The following is a 20,068-nucleotide window of genomic DNA, read 5'->3' on the forward strand; positions in this document are numbered from 1 at the left end:
AATAGGTCATATCAAGTCAACTTTCATGCATTTTAATTTTAAATCTATGTTGAGTAAGGAGTTAGGTTAAGAGGTTTTAAAATTAATAAACTAGTTCATGTTTATTAACAATGTCAAGTAGTTATCCATGACCTTAATTTTGTCAAGTCAACTCCCATGTATTTTAATTTTAAATCTATGTTAAGTAAGGAGTTATATTGGGAGGTTTTAAAATTAATCAATTAGATCATGTTTATTAATAATGCAATTAGTTATCCACGACCTTATCTTTTATTATTACTTTGAAAAAAATGATTTGACATGTAATACAACATGAGCATATAAACTAGCCTTCTAAACTAAGAGAACTAGGGTCAAACCTGGGCTCTTTAATTATTCATATAAACAGTGAAGGAGTTGTCCTTTTCTTTTTAATTCCATCATTCAATTTTATTTTTTTCGATTAGATCCTATTTGGTGTTTTTTTTTATTTCAACCTTTCATTGATTTTGAATTGGCCTTGATAATTTGTTTTGGATTGCTTTTTATAAGGTTATCATAATTTCAAACAAACATTCTGATACTTAGTTAATGTTTAATTTTATGAGTATCTATTTTTATTAGTGTATCATTAAGTAAAAAAAAAAAAAAAAATGCTAAATCCAATGAAGTTCATGATTCGAATCACGAGTCTAATGGCTTAAATGGTAAAGCTCGGGTCAATCTAATATGTCTCTGCCTCAATTTAAAAACAAAAATCTTAATTTTATTTTTAAATCAAATTATATTTTTTACCGATCTTATAAGTTATATTTAAACTTACCAAGTCGACGGGATCATTTTGAAACAACTTTCATTCAAGTTAATTTTAATCTCATGCTAGATAAAGAGTTAGGTCGAGAGGATTTAATGATGACCAATTAAAATAGGAGGCCTTTTTTTTATCTTTTTCTTTTTTTATTGAATCATTTTAGGTTTTTTTTCATTGTTCAATATTTGGTCAATCTCAAATTGGTCTTAATAATTTAGTTTAATTTGTTTTTCATAAAATTATCACTATCTTAAATAAATATCCTAGTATTTAATCAGTACTCAATGTTGAGAATATTTATTATTTTTATAATATCATTCAGAAAAAAAAATTTAAAAAAATTATTAAATTCAGTGGAGTCTATAATCTAGGTTACAAATTAGACAGGTTAAACTTTGAAATTCAAGTTGATTCAATATGTTACTATTTTAATATTAAAAAAATATTATATTAATTTTTTTAAACCAAACCATATTTTTTTACCGATTATTCGAATTACTTTTATATCTAACAAGTTAAATATTAATGTCAAGGCAACTTTCAACCCATTAATTTTAAATTTGAGCTAAATCAATCTATTAATTTTAAAATTGACTTATAAAATTAAATTAAATTTAATAATAATATCAAATAATTTATTACAACATAAAAATTAGTTGAATCAACAACATATTACACGAGCTAGTAAACTAGTTATCCCCAGTCCATACCCCTTTTATTTTTATTTTCATAAAAAAATAATCATTTTCTTTATTTGGTCCTAAAGCTCTTCATTGTCAACCAATTATTAAATCTTCAATGTATCTTACTTTTAATAATCAGTCCGTAATGTATTGGATTCCTACAATAATACGGACAGGAAATATATGATAAGTTAAAATCTCAAATATCAAATACACAAAGAAAACATTCAAAATATTTATTTTTTATTCATTCAAATCTCATATTACAACCATTTATATAAAACGAATTAGAAATTTTTTAAATATTGAATAGAAATCAAATAAAAAATAAAATTCATAAAAAATTAAAAATATATATTTATATATATTTATTTTATCCCCTGCATCACCTATAAGATGGTAGACATGTTTGTTACGAGAAGGGGGCTCTTGGATGTAAAATTTAGTTTGGGAACCAAAATGAAAAAAAGAAAATATTGGGGACTAATTTTGAGATTATCAAAAAAGGAAAACTATAACGAAGCCCCACCAAAATGAAACCCTCACTCTCTCCTTTCCTTCAACCCCAAAAGCTAAAACCCTTCTATTATCTGACCTGTTCGATTTCACAAAAGCCAAAACACAAACGCCATGAGCTCATTCACTAACTTCGACAATCTTTTACTCCAAACCCTAATGGGTCGCCTCCAAATCCATCCTCCTCCTCCTCAATACCCTTTCCTTTCTCAATCTCTCGAAGACATCCTTTTCAACGTTGATGGCTCCTCAGATGACGATGACGATGACGATGACACCAACAAAACCCAGCTCTCAAAAGAAGAGTCCAAGCTCGAGAAGGAAATTATTCGAGTCATCCTTTCAGGCAAGACCGATTCATTGAAACCCAACTCCGGCCAGGCTGTTACAATCGGCGAACACCACATCTGTGTTGGGTTTCACGAGGAAAAAGGATCGGATTATCGGGTATGGGAGTGGCACGGACATATCATGCTTTTTGATGAAGAGGATGGGTATACCCCTGAGTACATTTATGGGAATTACTTCGAGAGGCTTCTTGGTAAGACCGCCGCCCCCACCACCTCCACGCCTAAGCAGGAGCAGGAAGAGAAGGAAGACGAGGAGGAGGGGGAGGAAGAGAAAATAGGGAATTTGGGGTTGAGAGAATTGATTGATGGTGGGGATTCTGGTGCTGCTAGGATTCTTCATAGGATCATCAGCGCGGGTTCTCCTAGGTTAGTGTATGCATACCACTTCCTTGCCTTATTTGTGTGTGTTTATCATTTGTGTCTCTTTAGTTTTCTAGTATTAGTTTCATCTCACTATAGAGATTTATAATGATATGCATTTTTATCCCAGTCTGCTTTGATGTGGTTATTATTGTCCAGATTTACTATGCTGCATATCCTTCCAAAAAAAATGAGATTCACAATCATTTTTGTTTTTTGGCTAATCTGAATAAATCATTGGCACCGTGCCCCGCGTATAGGAAAGTTCACCTTATTCCTCATGGAAGTACGAAGCATTATGATTTTTGATAAAAAGTTATTGCAAGGATCGTATTTGGTCCTATAATAATGCAGGCTAAGAAAGCATAATGTGCCAGAAAATGAGTGTAGGGATAAAAATAGCAGGTATGGTAGCTAGAAATGGTTGCCGTGAAGAAATACAGGTTGGAATTGAAAGTGGTCTTCAGGATATGCATTATCCATTGAGGAGATGTATGATATGTACTGTCTCAAAGAATCTAGTGGTCAGTAGAAATCAAATTGGCCATTGGCTACATCTTTCAGTGATAGAGAGCCCAAGTGATAAGCTGAGCAAAATTTAGGTAATTTTTCATTTTTATGTAGTTAGAGAGTCCTAGAAGTGATGGGCATAATTTAGATGATTTCTCTTTTTTATGCAGCTAGAGTTTTTGATCATGTAACTTTAAAGTTAAAGTGCCAAGTTGTTTGCTCTTGTAGAGCTGGACTGTTTATCAGATACCATAAACTTAATCAAAGTTTCAGCTTGACAAATATACTGATCTTGACGGAAGGGTATATGTGCATTTGATTGATGCATCACATGCTCATTATTCAATGGTAAGTAGACATCATTATTAGACTTGACCAAGCATGTCTATAGGAAATGCATTGAGGAAGTCTAGATTACTATCATTTCAGCCCCGCAACTGCCTGCCCCGTGAACATTTGACACTGGTGCTTTTGTTCAGCAACTTGCCCTAGTTCAAATCTTGAACATGGTGAGTGCAGATGAACTTGCATTAAGATTCTTGAACAGTGCTTTTTTTTTTAATTTCCTGTAGTGTTATTGTTATACGTGTTATATGTTGCTTCACTTCACATCTAGTGGGGATCTGATAAAACCTTAGTTGCGTGCTGTTATACTATGTTTATTTAATGTCCACTAATCAATTTGCACTAATTTGTGGGTTTCTTTTTTGTTCTTTCCCTCCTGAAACTGACAGGTTCAATTGACTTCACTCTTTTGAAGTGCTTTTGGGTATTCAAGTGGAGGTTGCACCCAGTACTTCATTCTCATTGCTGCATGGAGATTTGAGCTTTGGCTGTCATTTTGCAGTCTGCTAATGGTGCAGTTCCAGAGATTCATCTTGTATCTGCCCTGGAATATATTTGAACTTCAAATATACTGAGTTATATAGAAGAAGGTTTCATGTTGTATGACTTCACTTTGTTTGACTGGTTTTTTATTCAGGATGTGAGCTTAAATAGCTTAGATGTGGGCATTTTTCTGTTCACTTAATATATAAATCTCTCTCTCACACACGCCCACAAGTTGTGAAATCCATGTGGAGGTATCGTTATATAAATGCTTGGGTGGTTTTTGGCTGATTGAAACCCTCGTGTATTTGCCATGGTCAATTGTGCAGAGGCCAGGAAAAAATTGTGGTTTCGATTGGAGCATTTCACTTCTCATAGGAAAAAATTGCCATGGTTAAAAAATTGTGTTACAATTGCATGCCCATCATTAATCTATTGCTCATTTATTTTGACATGGTTGCCAGATTATGAGAAAGCAGATGATTATTGGTATAGTTGTAATGCTATATTACGAATTATGGCTAAGATCCTCTCTATTTAGCATTTTCTCCGAGAGGTCCCATAGAGATGAGTTCTTAAGGCATCCCCCATCTCCCCCCTCTATTGGGATTTAATGGGGCGGTCTATGGCGTTCTGCTTAGCCTTCAAGTCTGCGTAGGGGATCTCTATTTTGGACTGCTGTTTCTTTTAGTGGGGGCATGGCTGATAGTACAGGTCTCTGGAATCAGTGGATTTAATGGCAGGGTAGATGGGCTTGTTCGGCCGTTGTACCTCCTCTCCTCTATTTAGCCAACAAATCTAGATCATGTTTTATGGAGAGCTGGTGCTCCCCTCCCCTCCCCTCATGTTTTAAAGAGCGTGTTTTTGGTCAAAAATTATTTTTTTTCGTATCGCATAATCAACCGCTAGAGTGAGCAGTACAAGAACCAAAGAGATGTTTAAATACCAAAACTCCCAACTCCACATCAAGCATTAATTTAAACACCAAAACTCTCTGGTTCTCCCACTTTGAAGATGGAAAACTCTTTCGATCTTAGCCCTTGCCAATTCCTTTATGTGAGACATCCACCCTTCTTACAAGTTCCCAACAAGCATTTAGTTGTCTTCCTTGTACTCTCGTAGCCAAAGCACATTTTTAGCTTTAGCTGATGGGCTAGAACATAGCTGGATGCTGTGCAGACAAACAGCTGATATGAACATGGGCAGATCTTAAACATTTAGAACACAACAATTGATTTCATTCATTCGAGGATGTTGTTGTACATGGCGGAGTAGAAGAACCAACTCCATGGATCTAAATAAATCCTAGAAAAGAAAAACACAATATAAAAGATTTACCTACAAGCAAGGCAAGCACATCAAAAGCAAATTACAGACATAGACGAGGACGCAGATATCGAAAGGGCTGCCAAAACTAAATACTCTATCACTAGTGGTGGGTAGAGTTGCTAAGCCTTCTTCGGGGACTTGGTGGCCTTGGAAGGTGACTTGGGTTCTTTGGCTGCCTTTTCGGTTTTCTTAGGCAGAAGAACAGGATTGATGTTAGGCAACACCCCGCCATGAGCTATGGTCACACCTGCAAGTAGCTTTCCAAGTTCTTCATCATTCCTCACAGCCAACAACACATGCCTTGGTATTATCCTGTTCTTCTTGTTATCCCTTGCTGCATTTCCAGCCAGCTCTAAAACCTAATTAATCCACACAAAGACGATCATGAAACCCAACCAAATCATCCACAAAACTTATAATAGTAATAACAGTAACAACAAGAAACCAAAAGCGGCCACACAAAACAAAGAAGCAATGTTAATTACACAAATTCCTTCTTTTTCTTCAACAACCCAAACCCAAATGTTCAATATCATTCCCCCTCTTCTGGTACCCAATTAACAGGTACTCCAGGCCTAGATACATATCTCTAATAATTTTAAGAAAATAAAAATAAAAATTTTATACCTCAGCGGCAAGATACTCAAGCACAGCGGCAAGGTAGACGGGAGCTCCGGATCCAACACGTTGAGAGTAACGGCCTTTCTTCAAGTATCGACCGATCCGACCAACAGGGAATTGAAGACCGGCTTTGGCGGAGCGGGACACCGGTTTCTTCTTTGGACCACCTCCCTTCCTGCCTGCTGCTCCTTTCTTCACCTTTCCACCAGTCTCCATCACTACTACAACGACTACTTGCTAGAAGTCTCTCTCTCACAGGCACAGTTAACACAGACAATTAGAAACCTAGCAAGATTTGTGCGAGAGAGATGGATGGGGTTGGGGGCAGATAAATACGGGGCATGCCTGGTGAGAGAAAAACGGAGAGAACCTTTTGGTTTTCTGGATGGACGATTTCTTACTGTTGGATTGTTTTCCATCGACGGTTCATGAGTGAGTGCTACCGATCCGCGTATGTTGAAATGAACCAATTGGATGAGGAGAGAGGTTTGGATTTCAAAATGCTGAACGCCAAGAGGAGGGAGAAGTAATCCTTACTACTTGAAAATAATACATTATTACCACACAAATTATTCTAATTAAACCATCTTTCCATTACAATTTACATTTACAATTTACAATTTAAACAAAAGAATTAAGCTTTTCATCGTACACATACTCCAATTCTACTTTGAATTCATATAGTAAAATTATCATTTCATTCTTGACAAGAAAAACCATTTAACTAGAGAAAAGAGGCAATATAATTTCTTAAATAGAAATTGGGAGCCCTTTATCATTACCAAAAGGGTATAACTGGATCTTTTTAATTTTTTTTACATTGTAAAATTACTAAATCATCTTTAAAAATAAAAAATATTTACCTTACCTCACAAGGTTTTTTTTTACTTTTCAAATTTATTCCATAGTAATATAACTTAAATACCCTTGACATTAAATTTTATTTACCTTGCATTTAATGACGTTTCCATTGTTTTATTTTGGCTTTTTTATAATTTTTATATGATTTTTAGGTAATTGTGTTTTTAAAAAATAAAAAAATAATTTTAAAAAATAATTAATCAATAAAAAGCTAGCATGTGTAACGATGTTCGATTCTCGTAAGCTGCTTTCCAATATGATGTTGGAAGTATCTTGTTATCTCCTTATGGTGGTGCAACAGGTGCTATAATCAAAGTAACAATGGGCTCTAATAAAATATTTTTCTTTTTATTTTATTTTATTTTTCTTTGAAAAACATGTTGGAATTGAAAGAAAAAAGAAGAAGAACATATGCTTATTTGTTGATTAAATCAAATTTAGTTCTTGTTATTTTGAATGCAATATATTTGGTTTTGGATTTTTATTTAATTTTATTTAATTTCATCCCATATAAATTGATTTTTATATCAATTCTGGTCATCATTCTTTTAACTATTATTTGTTATTTTCTTATCATTTTCTTGATTATTTTTTTTTTCAATTCCATCCCTCACCATTTGATTTCATTTTATTTTTATGTCAAATTCAGTCCTTGTTCTTTTTAATTTTATTTTCTTAGTTTTGGATCCTTTTTTAGTTGAATTTATTTTTCTAATTTTATTTTTTATTATTTTGGTTGGTTGGGAAATTGACTTTGTTATTTTTTTGGGTTTATTCTTTATAGTGTAATTTGGTTTAATCACACATGTCATGAGTTTGAGATATTAGATCAAGTTGACTTCGATTGAATTTATTTTTTTAATTTTATTTTTTTTTATTTTGGTTGGTTAGGAAATTGACTTTGTTATTTTTTCGGGTTTACTCTTTATAGTGTAATTTGGTTTAATGACACGTGTCATGAGTTTGAGACATTAGATCGAGTTGACTTCAATCTATTTTAGATTGTTTTTAAAAGTATTTTTTTATTTTATCTTTAGTGTTGGGTTGGTTAGAGATTGATATGTTTTATTTTTTTCCAAGGTATTATCTCGATCTCGTAAATTTAATGGGTTTATCAAGGTTGGCTCAATTTTTTTTCTTTTTCTTTTTTGTTAAATAACAAAGAATTTATTTTTTCACTTTAATATTATGTTAGTTTGAGAATTGAATATCATGATGTATTTCAATTTGTTTTTCATAAGTTTATCTTGATACCGTAATTGGTTATGAATTTAGTATGTTGGCTCAAATATATTGTGGTTGTTTTTTTTTAATTTTGTCTTGGACATTTTATTTGTTGTGAATGGAGATTTGGATGATTTTTTCTCATCTAGCTTTCTATTATATTATTTCATTCTCATTTAATTTTTGATTTGTTAACAAATTACATCATAGAGACCTTTTAAGAATATTGTAAACATATATTTATATAATATTGGCTAACATTCCTCTTCTACATTGAATCATTATTTTTTTTATTTTTTATTTTTTTATTTACTTATTGTCAATGTTTTCTTTTCCAGTCATATTATTAATTTTTTTTATCATTTTACTAGTGGTTGAAAAGGGTTTTTCTTTGCATCAAGTGATTAAGCAACCATAAATGTACTCAAATGATGAACATTGTCCATGTAAAAGTGCTTTAAGACCCTTTCTATATATATTGATTGATAGATAATTTTTTTTATTTGAAAGATGTTCAATCTATAAGCCAGGATAAATTTTAATATTTCCAGGATTTTTTTCTTAAATTTATCTTTCAAGTATGTTATAGTTTTTATGAGCTAGTACTAACAAGATTTAAATTATCAACATGAATCACAACAATAGCAAATCTAAATATTATTTTTTTAATAAAAATATATAGGCAAATCTCATTGTTCTTGAACTTTTTTCTATAAGGTATTCATTAAAACGATTATATTTGACCAAATTACTTCGATCCATATAAAGATTTTTATAGTTTGATAAAATAAACACTTTTAAGTTATCATAAAAGGCTTTAAGCATTTTGAATCTTCGAGGGATTTTTATATAAATATCTTTATCCAACGATCTATATAGATATACTATAACTATATAAATGAAACGTATGTTTAGAGTTTCTAAGACTACTAAACCAATCAAAAAACTAAAAGTGATTGTATCCATAATTGAAGAATAATTTTTCTCATAACCAATAACAGGTATTTACAAGAAATTTTATGCAATAAGGTGTGTCTTATATTGAACAATTTCATTGTTCTCATTTTATTTTATAACAAAAACTCGCTTATATCGAACATGCATAGCACACTTAGGTGTATGAACTAGAAGTCCAAATACTTCATATTTTACAAACGAGTATGAACTAGAAGTCCAAATACTTCATACTTTACAAACGAGTTTAACTCTGTTTGGATTGTTTTTTTCTACATTGACCAATTATTTATATGTCAACACTTTTTGACAGTTTGTGGTTCAATTTCATCATCATTTTTTATGACATCAAAAGCAACCTTAAACACAAATTATTTATAAAAAATTTATTTGGATCTATAATCTTTCTTGTATGAATATAGTTTATGAAGATCTTGTTATTTTCATGCACCTTGATCTCTTTAGGAAGTTCTTATTTAACATGATCAATATTATAAGATAATTTTGACACAATATGTATTGTTTATTTTATGGATGATGAATCTTTAGGAGTACCATCATCTATTTATTGTAATTTTTATTCTTAATACTGACAAGTCTTCCATATTTTAAGCATGATATAGATTCATTTGCTACTATGTTGTCTTTTTTTTCCCTTTATGGATTTCAATTCTAGATTGAGCATTTGAAATAAAAAATGAGATTTAACCACCTTTTTCACTATTTGTGAAAAACATATGGTAATTGATTTGCAATATTTTGTAAATAAATTATCTTTTGAACTAGTTTGTATTAATTTGTTTTTGAATCAAAATTAGATAACTTTAGGTTATTTAAAGTAATTTATTATAGGGCTTCAAACATTAAAATGACACTCTTTAAAACGTACCTTAAAAACATCACTAGTTAAAGGTTAAAGGAGTCTAATAATAGGTGGAGAATAAAAAACAACATAAATTTTTATTCTATGTTGTGGAACCATTTTAGTCCTTTATAGGGCTTTTATAGGTATATATATTGCGTAAATAAAATATATTTGGTGGTATATAAAAAACAAGTTGTAAATAAGAATATTTATGGTAAGTGTTTAGTTTAATTCTAACTAATGATATACATGTAATATAACATGTCCATACAAAAATATAGGTAATTTTGATTTTATAAATAATGGTTCAGCAATTAATTGAAGGTATTTTGTAAATAATTCTACTTGACCATTTTGAGTATATACACGAGCAATAGGATTTTCAACGTCAATTCTAATGGAAGTGTAAGAAATATTAAATGCTTGAGAAGCAAACTCGCTAACATTGTTCAATCGAATTTTCTTTATTGGATAATTAGGAAATCCCACCTATAGTTTGATAATACGTGTTATTAATTTAGCAAATACAATATTTTGACTAAAAAATAAACAAATATATGACTATTTACTTAATACACCAATTAATATAATAAAAATATCTAAAAGGTTCAACATGGTGGATGAATAGGTCCATATATATCTCTTTAAATTCTTTAAAGAAAAAATAGTGATTCTATAACAACCTTAAATAGAGATAGTTTGGTAATTAATTTACTTTGAGAACATGTGACGTATGGATTCTCACTTGGTAAAAGAATCTTCAAGTTCTTTAAAGAAAGCTCATATGAATTTTTAATAATTTATCACATTATAATTAATCACAGATGTCCAAGTTTATCACGCCTAAGCATAAATATTTATGGGCCGAAACACCTATGACGCATCATAATATATTTCATGACCGTGTAATAAATTCTAGAGGAGAAAGCAAGTAATTTTTCAAGTACATACATAAATATTTATGGGCCGAAACACCTATGGCGCATCATAATATTTATTTCAATATATTTCATGATCGTGTAATAAATTCTAGAGGAGAAAACAAATAATTTTTCAAGTACACGCTCTTGTCCTGAAATACGTGAAATAATATAAAGATATTTTTTTGTGTCTTCATTTATTATTTCGATATGATAACCATTAGCACGCATATCTTTAAAACTAAGTAAATTTCTTCTGGACTTAGGTGAATACAATGCATCTTTAATGCCTAGTTTTGTGTTATTTGGTAGCAAAATATTAGCTCTTCTAGATCCTCTAATCATGATAATATAGTAATGCTAGCCTTGGTTAATGTCAAATATTCAAAGTATTTTTTTTTTATTGAAAAATATGTATGTTGTTGCATTGTCTATCAGACATAAATCTCCATCTTGAAAAACCATGTCTCTTTTTAAAATACAATTAAAGTTTATTATTTAACTAAGATAAAATTGACATTGTTTATTGAAAATAAAATAAGATAAATATCACAATACAAATACAGATATTAATCATTCATAATGATTCCACCACTAAATATGTTATATGTTTTATCTGGGTTTTTAAAGAAATAAGAAACATCAATATAAGCATTATGACCTTCAAAATCATCTTTATGGATAGAATTAGTCTAAACTGTATTTTGTTTCAAAGAAACTTGATATAAATCTGTAAGATGTTTCGGTGTTCAACAAGTACAAGATCAGAAATCATGCATACCACACTTGTGACACTTAACTTCATGTCTATGTGAATTATTGTCTTTTTCTTGTTTATATTCATTATGTATCCACTTCTAGTGGTATGATGAGTTGCCTTTTAAATGATTATTTTTTCTTTTTTTTCCTTTTATTTTTTTCATATTTATGACCTCATGAGTTGCCTTTTAAATGATTATTTTTTTTTCCCTTTATTTTTTTCATATCTATGACCCCTGGTTCTTTTTTGTTTTTTGGGCAAAGATTTCATTCACTTTAGGGAATGATTTAGATCCTATAAGATGGGATTGATGAGTTTTTAGCAAAAGCTCATTATTTTATTTAACCACAAGAAGACATTAAATTAGTTTTAAATACCTTTTAAATTACATTATCTATATTGAAAAGTTGAGAATGTTTTTTTTTTAACGTTTAGTTTTATATGATATTTTCATCATATAATTTAAGCCGTGAGCTAATTTTAAAATAAGAATAATTATATTCACTAACCAATTTAAAATCCTGTAACCTTGAGTGCAATAATCATAACAAGCTTAAAAAAATATGATAAACTTTTAGTGATTATATTTTTCATTTAGATTTTGCCACAGAATAAGAGGATATTTTACTGTGAAATATTTAATTTTTAATCCTTCAAAAAAATTATGGTGAATGAAAAACATTGCTTTTACGTTATCTTTTAAGGATGCATTGTTTTTTTATTTAAAGGTCTCTTTAAGATTCATAGCTTTCAAATGAATCTTAACGTCAAGAATCTATAACAAAAAAATTATTCCCAAGCATATGAAGAACAATAAATTCAAGTTTCGTTAGAATCAACATTAAATAAAATCACAAATATAAAAGGAAAAAAATCAATCTTTTAATATTACTATTCATTTCTTTATAAATATTAGTTTTTCTAGAACTGTATTTAATTCTCCAAAAACTTATGATATTAGTTTTTTATGAATTTTAAATCTTGATGAATAAAAAGAAAATAAAATTTATCAAAATAAGTTATAGAATCAAATATATTTTGAAAAGTATGAATAATAATAATAAAAAAATATTGAAATTGATACAAGCCATGTAACATAAAAATATGCACGCCAAAATTTCAATACCAATTAAATAGAGTCATTGTGTTATTAATATATTAAAAAAAATAAAGAACAAGTATGAATATACATATTTAAAATATAATTTAAAAGAAAAATTTATATAGTTTTTTTTATCTATTTTTCTTAATACTTAAATATGAAACAAATATTATATTTATACAAAAAATAAAAACATCAAAATGTCATAAAAAATTTAAACACAAGAATCGAGAAATTTAAAAAATTATAATATGCATTTAATATATATAATTATAAATTTTATAATTATAAATTATTAATAAAATGCAAAACAATTATTAAATTATTTCTCGTACTAAATAATTGATTCATTTCAATTAATAAAGGAGAACGTGTACGTCCATGATTCGGTATAAGAAAGAGAGCCCAAATGTCTCGCCCGTGGATTCGTTGACCGGACGATTTGCTTCCCCTATTTATACTATAAAAACAATACAAAACCCTATAACAGAGTGAGTCAGTCTGAAACTGATCCAAAAGGAAAATATCTTATCTCCTCCGATCTCTTATTATTTATTTCTCCAAAAATTAGATTGGGGTTTTTTTACTTCTCTTCGACGAACAATTAAATCCCTACGAGCTCCTTGTGACAATCTTTTTTTTTTAATTGAATTATAGATTTTTTTGACAAAAAAATCGAATTAGGGTTCTGAGAGCGAACGTTTACAGATCAGAGAGGGAAGGGGGTGGAGTGGCGGCGGCGGTGTGTTAAGGGGGCATAATAAATAAATATGCGTCGGGAAACCGCCATAGAAAAATTTGTTTTGGTCCCTTATTATTATTATTTGACGCTGTTTTGTGGTGGATTGTGCTCCCATCGTTTGAAACGTTGGCGCGCTAGTCATCTGTTCAGTTAACATTAGGTTTTATTTGCTCACTTTCCTTTTTTTGTGCCTTTTTAGCTCTCTCTCTCTCTCTCTTGGTTTTTATTTCCTGCTCTCTTCTAAGTGGAATTTGTCGGGAAGTCAGAAACAGAGATCGTGTTTCGAGGATTTTATTAGACCTGGTAAGATTCTTTAACGTGTTCGTTTTTCTTTGATCATGGCATCTGTTGATGAGATTATTTTTTTGTGTGATCTGAGATTTTTTTTTGTGTGATCTGTCAATTTTGAGTTTGGCATGTTCCATTTGTTTGCTGATTTTAACTTAAAGAATTACTGAATGGTTAATGGATGATTAATATGAAACTGAAGGAATGTGTTTTGTGATATTGCAATTTTCAGATATGAGAGTATCAAAACTCTTGGATTGGAAATAGAAGTCTATATATTAAACATGGATGGATTTTTTAGGAGAGAAGCATTCTTTTTTCATAATTTGTTGATTTTGCAGTTCCTGTTTATTGATTTTGCAGTTCAGTTCCTGTTTATTGATTTGGTGCTATAATCAACATGAGCTCTCGTAGTCATGCTGGTGGTGATGTACTCGTGGATGAACTCGAAAGCAATCTTAGCAGGTTTGCAAGTTTAAAAGACGTTGAAGAAGAAACGTATACATCTGATGGGGATGATAACAGCGATGCAGAAGAGGGATATGAACCTTATGGGTCTCATCCTGTTAAAAAGTGCCATGATAATTCATCCTCTATGGCTCCTTCAGATGAAGAAGATAATGAACCTGAAACTGGGTTGCAACTATTGTTCCCTGAGGAGTTTCCTCACTTGAACTCAACCCGTTTGTATGTAAGCTTTCTCTTTCTATTCCCAATGGCATTTTTGGAATTCTTGTTTGCTATTACTCATGATTATGTTGCAATGCTTGTGAAAACATAACATCTGATCTGAGACATGACTGTCCACATATATGCTACTCCTAACTAAAGTTCAGTATTCTTGGGTATTTTCAAAGAGAGACCCTGTTGGGCATGCTAGAACGTGGTCTTATTGTGCAAGAGTAGTTGTAAAGGTTGAAGTGTTTTGTTATGCACGAGTGATGTGTTTGCCCGTATTTGATTCATTGAAATATATTTGTAATTTCTTGTTGATTGGGCTGTATTCCGTTCTAGAGAAAGTGAATCAGGTTACTAATTTCTCATCCTCAAACCAGTCCTTTCTGCTGTCAATTGTCCTAATAAAATCAAACATGCAACTGTATGAGTGAAATATTGATAGGAATTTGATAAAGCAAGCTGCATGTCCAAGGTAATAACAAAGGCACCAATTTTTTATAGGGTTGGATTAAACAAAAGGATTCACAATTAAAAGTGCTAATGCTAAAAGCATTATAAATTCTTTCAGCATCTATTACAATGCTAGTGACATCCATGCAATAGTTTCCATTACAATTACCTTGGCCTGTTAGAGCTAGTTTATTCTGATAGTATCATGCCACATTTAGAATTCAAGATAACTTGTTGCCTTGCTGTGAGTTCAATATATAGGCCTTCACGATTAATTTGGTCCTCTCTGTGTTTTTTTTTTCTTTTTTAAGCTTGTTTCTGCAATGAAAGGTAGCCGAGAAAAACAAGGAGGTTCACCAAGGAAGCTGACGGTGTCATGGGCCCCAGATGTGTATGATCCAATTCCCAACTCCTTGTCTCACAGTGTTAAAAGCAAGCAGAAGAAGTCGTCGAGGAAAGATAGAGATAAAGATAACAATCACAATAAGAAAAATGGAAAGAAAGGGCAGAAAGGTAGCTCATCAAAAGGGCTAGGTGGCAAAGACAAGAAGCAATTTCGCAAATCTGGTGGCAGGTCTGACAAGTGCTATAAAACAATGGATGCTCCTGAAGACACTGATTTTGGTGTTGGGAGCCCGGACTATTGTGGAAGTAGCTTCCTCAAAAATTCAGGTGCCAAGTTTCATTATTCTGTCGCGGAGGCATTATGAGCATGTCTTCATTCACACATACTGTGTGTTGTTCTGAAGCTCTGTGAATAAATAAAGCTTCTATCTGATGACTTAAGCGTGAAGGTTTTGTTTATTGGACGTGATCATGACATCGAGCACTCTGTTACCTACTCTGTGCATCTATTTTTGACGCTGATTTTATAAATTTTAATTGGCACTGATTCTTTCTGATGTTGCGATCTGCTTTGTAAATTGAAACAAAATGGCTTCCTGTGGAGCCTTTTGTCATCTTCTGCAGTTTGTTGAAGCTGACGCTTGCGTCTGGTGTTCCATTCTGTGCAGTTTTCTGAAAGGTTGGATGCACCACTTGGAGGCTAAAATGTGCGTCCGCCTATCTATGGTTTTGCATGCTGGATGCCATATGTAGATAGTTCGATTTCATATGCTTTATGTGCCTGTCCTTGTTTTTGCTGTATTGTATTGTATTGTATTGAGGGTTGTGTTTTTCATTTGCTAGCTATTGAATGCTAATGTTGAATTTAGTAGCCAAGAAGTAAATACGACTGGTTGAATTCATCAGTCAGTCGGAAGGAGTCATCTCTCTAATAGTAAATTTGGTCTTTTTAGAATGAAGCCACCGGTTGGTATGGGTTTGGCAAATTTTGATTTTTTTTTATTCAAAATTATTATGTTTTAATGGTTTTTAATTGATTTAATGTATTGATTTTAAAAATAATTTTTAAAAAATAAAAATAAAATATTATTTTGATATATTTGTAGTTATTGTTATCGGATGTCAAAAACCATTGCGAACATGTCATTTAAGTTTTTGGTTTATTTGCAAATCGCAAGATATGGTGTAATCCCACGAACTAATTGATGGATTCGTTGGGACCTGCATCAGCTTTCCTTTTATTTTTATTTTTTTTTCCTATCCCAGCAAGGGCATGCCCGCTCATGGTTATTTGCCCTTAACTCGGTAGTTTGGCATTTTGTGATTTTAAAAAAAATTAATTAATTTTTAATTGTTTATCTTATTTTAAATTAATTAATTTTTAATGTTTTTAAATTATTTTTAAATGTTGATATTAAAAATTATTTTTAAAAAATAAAAAAAATATTATTTTAATATATTTTATAATAAAAAAATATTTTAAAAAACAACGATAATTATCCTAATCCACACAAAACGACATGGTGTAATCCGATGAACTAATTGATGGATCCGGTGGATAAACAGAAATGGCAGGAAACAGAAGTGCAGAAAGGATATTTTTTATTTACATTTCTGCATTTCAGTTTTCTATGATACTATTCCTATCATTAATAAACAGAAATGACAGGAAAGAGAAATTCTGAAAGGATAAAAATTATTATTATTTATTCAAATTATTTACTATTCCTGTCATTTTATTTTTATTTCAATAGAAAATTTCTGGACCTAGAAAATACTCTCTCTCTCTCTCTCTCAATACACACACGCACGCCCATGAACCAATTATAAAAACTAAAAGTATAAAAAAATTAATTTAATTTTTATATAAAATTAAGTTTTTTATATTTTAAATTATTTTTTGAAATTATCCATAAAAACTAAAAACATGCCATGTTCTAGATGAACTGTCATGACCCATTTAGGCACTCAGCAATCGATTATTTTTTATTTATTTTTGACAGATCATTTATAACTACCAATTAATAGAAATTGTTAGTATAGTCATTAAATAGTACTATAATCTTATTTTAAGGCATGAAGTCATTAGTACAAAGTTTGGGTGTACCAAAAAAAAAGAAAGTGCTCCTTTATTTAATTCTTCACCTTCTCAACATCACCCATCTTTTAATTCTTCACCTTCTCAACATCACCCATCTTTTTAACTACTTCATTAAACGACAGCTTGTCCTTTTAATTTGGTGGTGATGGACTTTGCCAGCATCTTCTTTATGACTTATGACTTATACTTTAAAACGCTCTTCTTTTCAATTGACCAATCGATCAACTCCTTTGTTTGCAAGGTTCATGGAAACTTAAGAAGCTCTACTTGAAATCTAAAATATCTATGATGCTGGTCACGATTAAAAGGATGCCTCCTTTACTCTTACCTATGAAATGGATTCTCACGGCTGTCTATTAACCCATAACCACTCTTCTCATGATCCTTTAAGGATTCTAACTTTACTGTCCATCGGGTCAATTATATAATTTATCTCAACATGTTTTTATTACCAATTTCAAACATCTCTTTATTAAAAAGTAACCTTTTCATACCCTCATGCATGAGAATATCATGTTTTATAATTTACTTGAACCATGATTATTTAACAGCACAACTATTTTCTTGTACTATTATTTTACCGGTCCTCGATCATTTTTATTATAAATTGTTATATATAGAAAAATAATATTATATAGATAATTCTTCAATTAAGCAAGTTCACGTGAAAGATTGGAAATGTCACGTCGATCTTGCTTAAAATTCAATCTTCTAGATGAAACCTTTTCGGCTATATCTATCTATTGTACAGTCTTTCTATATATATATTCATTTGCTAGTTTTGTTGTTATTTTTTTTTACGAGTGATCTAGAATATCTTGATTATATAACCAATTTCCCAACATTTGACAAGATTACTGGTGTTTAGATTCGTCAAGATTGATCTTCATCAATTTTCACTTTACATTTCTAATTGTTCACATGATTGAGCATCCAAAATATTTTAATCTTGCCTTCCATTAAGGTAATTAAAATCTCTCTACTTGACGATTCAACACATGTAATTGGATAAATATGTGTGACTTTTTCTTAGTTGGCAGGAGAATACTATTACCAGCACACTTGCATGGAGAGTAAATTCCAACCTCTAATAACTAACTTGACAGGAAAATGAGTGTTGGAAGAGTGAATGAGAAAATTAAATTGATGGATTGATTGGGACCTAAATTATCAATATTTGAGTTGTTAGAAATTGGATTTCATTGTTTTATAGATAAGATGTTTTTTATATTAGTGACTCAGGTCATAAGTTTGAAAAGTTAATACGGACTAATATATTTTTTTGCACCCATTTTTTTTCTTTGATTTCATTATTTGATGTTTTTTATTTTGAAAAAGAAGCTTCATGATTTTTCTTAATTTCTTTTTAATTATATTATCTCAATTTCATGGTTTTGCCCGCTAATATGAGTGTTTTTTATCACTTATTTTATATTTTTTTAGGTTTTTTCCTAAAAAAATAGGTTTTTAAAAAGATTAAAATTTTTAATTTTATTTTCTATAAAATTATTCTTTCGCACTATCCAACTTGCGAAGTTTGGTAATCTTACTCAATTTTGTAAGTGTTTTAGTTTTTTAGATTTTTTTATTAATTTTTTAAAATTTTATTATATATATTTTAAATTGTTGAGAGTTAACTATCATTTTTTTTTTAATTTACATTCTGTATAAGGTTGACTTCACATCACAACTTGAGTTGCAGCTTACTATGCTAAGGTCAACTCAAAGCATTTTAATATACATCAGTAACATCTGAACATCATTTTCTATATATGGAAAAAATTAACTTGATGCTTACCACCAATCTAGAAAGAACTAATTAAGAGCTCTAGACCCTGAACTGGATGAAAAATAAACCTCCACTGTCCAAGATATATACATGCAATAAGGCCATAAAAATGAAAAGGCGAGAAGCATTGTGCTAGAACAGTAAAAGTTCCCATTCCTTCAAAACCAAAATCTCACATTTAAATTCTTGATATCTTTAAGTCAATAACTTTAGTTTGTTTTTTTCCCTTATAACTTTGAATCCATAAAGGACAATAAAAGAAAAAAAAATAAAAACCAACGATGGCTCATTAGCTATGTCAATGAATATGATACATTTCCATGATACATTCCTTGAGTGGGGTGGCGGAGCAAAAAAAAACTTCAAAAATAAATTATAAATACTTGATATTATATATTATATAGATATGTGTTATATACAAAGAAATTAATTTAAAATTCATGTATTAACTCATACTAAGCAGAATTAATTAAAAAATATTTTTAAAATGAAAAAAACTTACATTGTAATCAATTTTTTCAAGTTTTCATATTTTAAAATTACTTAACAATGAATTCATTATTAATTTCATTAAAATAATTTTTTTTAATATATACAATAAATCTTTTGTTCATCTATTTCTAAATCTTCTAGGGACTAGTAAAATTATTGGCAACAATTTTTTGTTAATTTGTTGTTTTACATAAGTGATAAATATAAATATTAATATATTTTTCTAATTTTTTTATTGTATCTCATATTTTTTTAGTTATTCAATACTTTATTTTTAATTACTAGTACACTGATTACCATTATTTTTCATATAAAATTTATAATAAAATACTTATTAATTCATCAAAACTCATTTCAATTCATATCCATTGGCATAGTACTTCATTTTTAATCACTAATACGTTGATTACTGTCATTTTTCATATGAAATATATAACAAAATACATATTAATCCATCAAAACTTATTTCAATTCATATTCATATTCATATAATATTATACATACATATAT

General features: G+C 30.0%; 3 protein-coding genes across 4 annotated transcripts; 2 read left to right on the forward strand and 1 right to left on the reverse strand.

Moving 5' to 3' along the window:
• The first annotated feature begins 2,001 nt into the window (after positions 1 to 2,001).
• On the forward strand, positions 2,002 to 4,234 carry LOC105122489 (uncharacterized). Its single transcript, XM_011021612.1, has 2 exons — positions 2,002 to 2,705; positions 3,944 to 4,234. Exons 1-2 carry the CDS (start codon positions 2,104 to 2,106, stop codon positions 3,951 to 3,953), a joined length of 612 nt encoding a protein of 203 aa, XP_011019914.1. The 5' UTR covers positions 2,002 to 2,103; the 3' UTR covers positions 3,954 to 4,234.
• Positions 4,235 to 5,246: 1,012 nt separating this feature from the next.
• On the reverse strand, positions 5,247 to 6,345 carry HTA12 (histone H2A 12). The gene is made up of 2 exons (XM_011021613.1): positions 5,994 to 6,345; positions 5,247 to 5,725 (listed from the first exon to the last, which is right to left on the reverse strand). The coding sequence occupies exons 1-2, from the start codon at positions 6,201 to 6,203 to the stop codon at positions 5,486 to 5,488; spliced, it is 450 nt and encodes a 149-aa protein (XP_011019915.1). The 5' UTR covers positions 6,204 to 6,345; the 3' UTR covers positions 5,247 to 5,485.
• A 6,759-nt stretch (positions 6,346 to 13,104) lies between these two features.
• Positions 13,105 to 16,044, forward strand: LOC105122491 (uncharacterized). 2 transcript variants are annotated; one of them, XM_011021615.1, is made up of 3 exons: positions 13,105 to 13,718; positions 14,045 to 14,394; positions 15,143 to 16,044. In XM_011021615.1, the coding sequence occupies exons 2-3, from the start codon at positions 14,104 to 14,106 to the stop codon at positions 15,539 to 15,541; spliced, it is 690 nt and encodes a 229-aa protein (XP_011019917.1). In that variant the 5' UTR covers positions 13,105 to 13,718; positions 14,045 to 14,103; the 3' UTR covers positions 15,542 to 16,044. The 2 variants fall into 2 exon arrangements, with proteins under 2 accessions (XP_011019917.1, XP_011019916.1); XM_011021614.1 differs by having other exon boundaries at positions 13,108 to 13,718; positions 14,067 to 14,394.
• Positions 16,045 to 20,068: the final 4,024 nt, after the last annotated feature.

The sequence above is a fragment of the Populus euphratica genome, unplaced genomic scaffold, assembly GCF_000495115.2.
Source record: "Populus euphratica unplaced genomic scaffold, PopEup_1.0 scaffold20.1, whole genome shotgun sequence".
Classification (NCBI taxonomy): Eukaryota; Viridiplantae; Streptophyta; class Magnoliopsida; order Malpighiales; family Salicaceae; genus Populus; species Populus euphratica.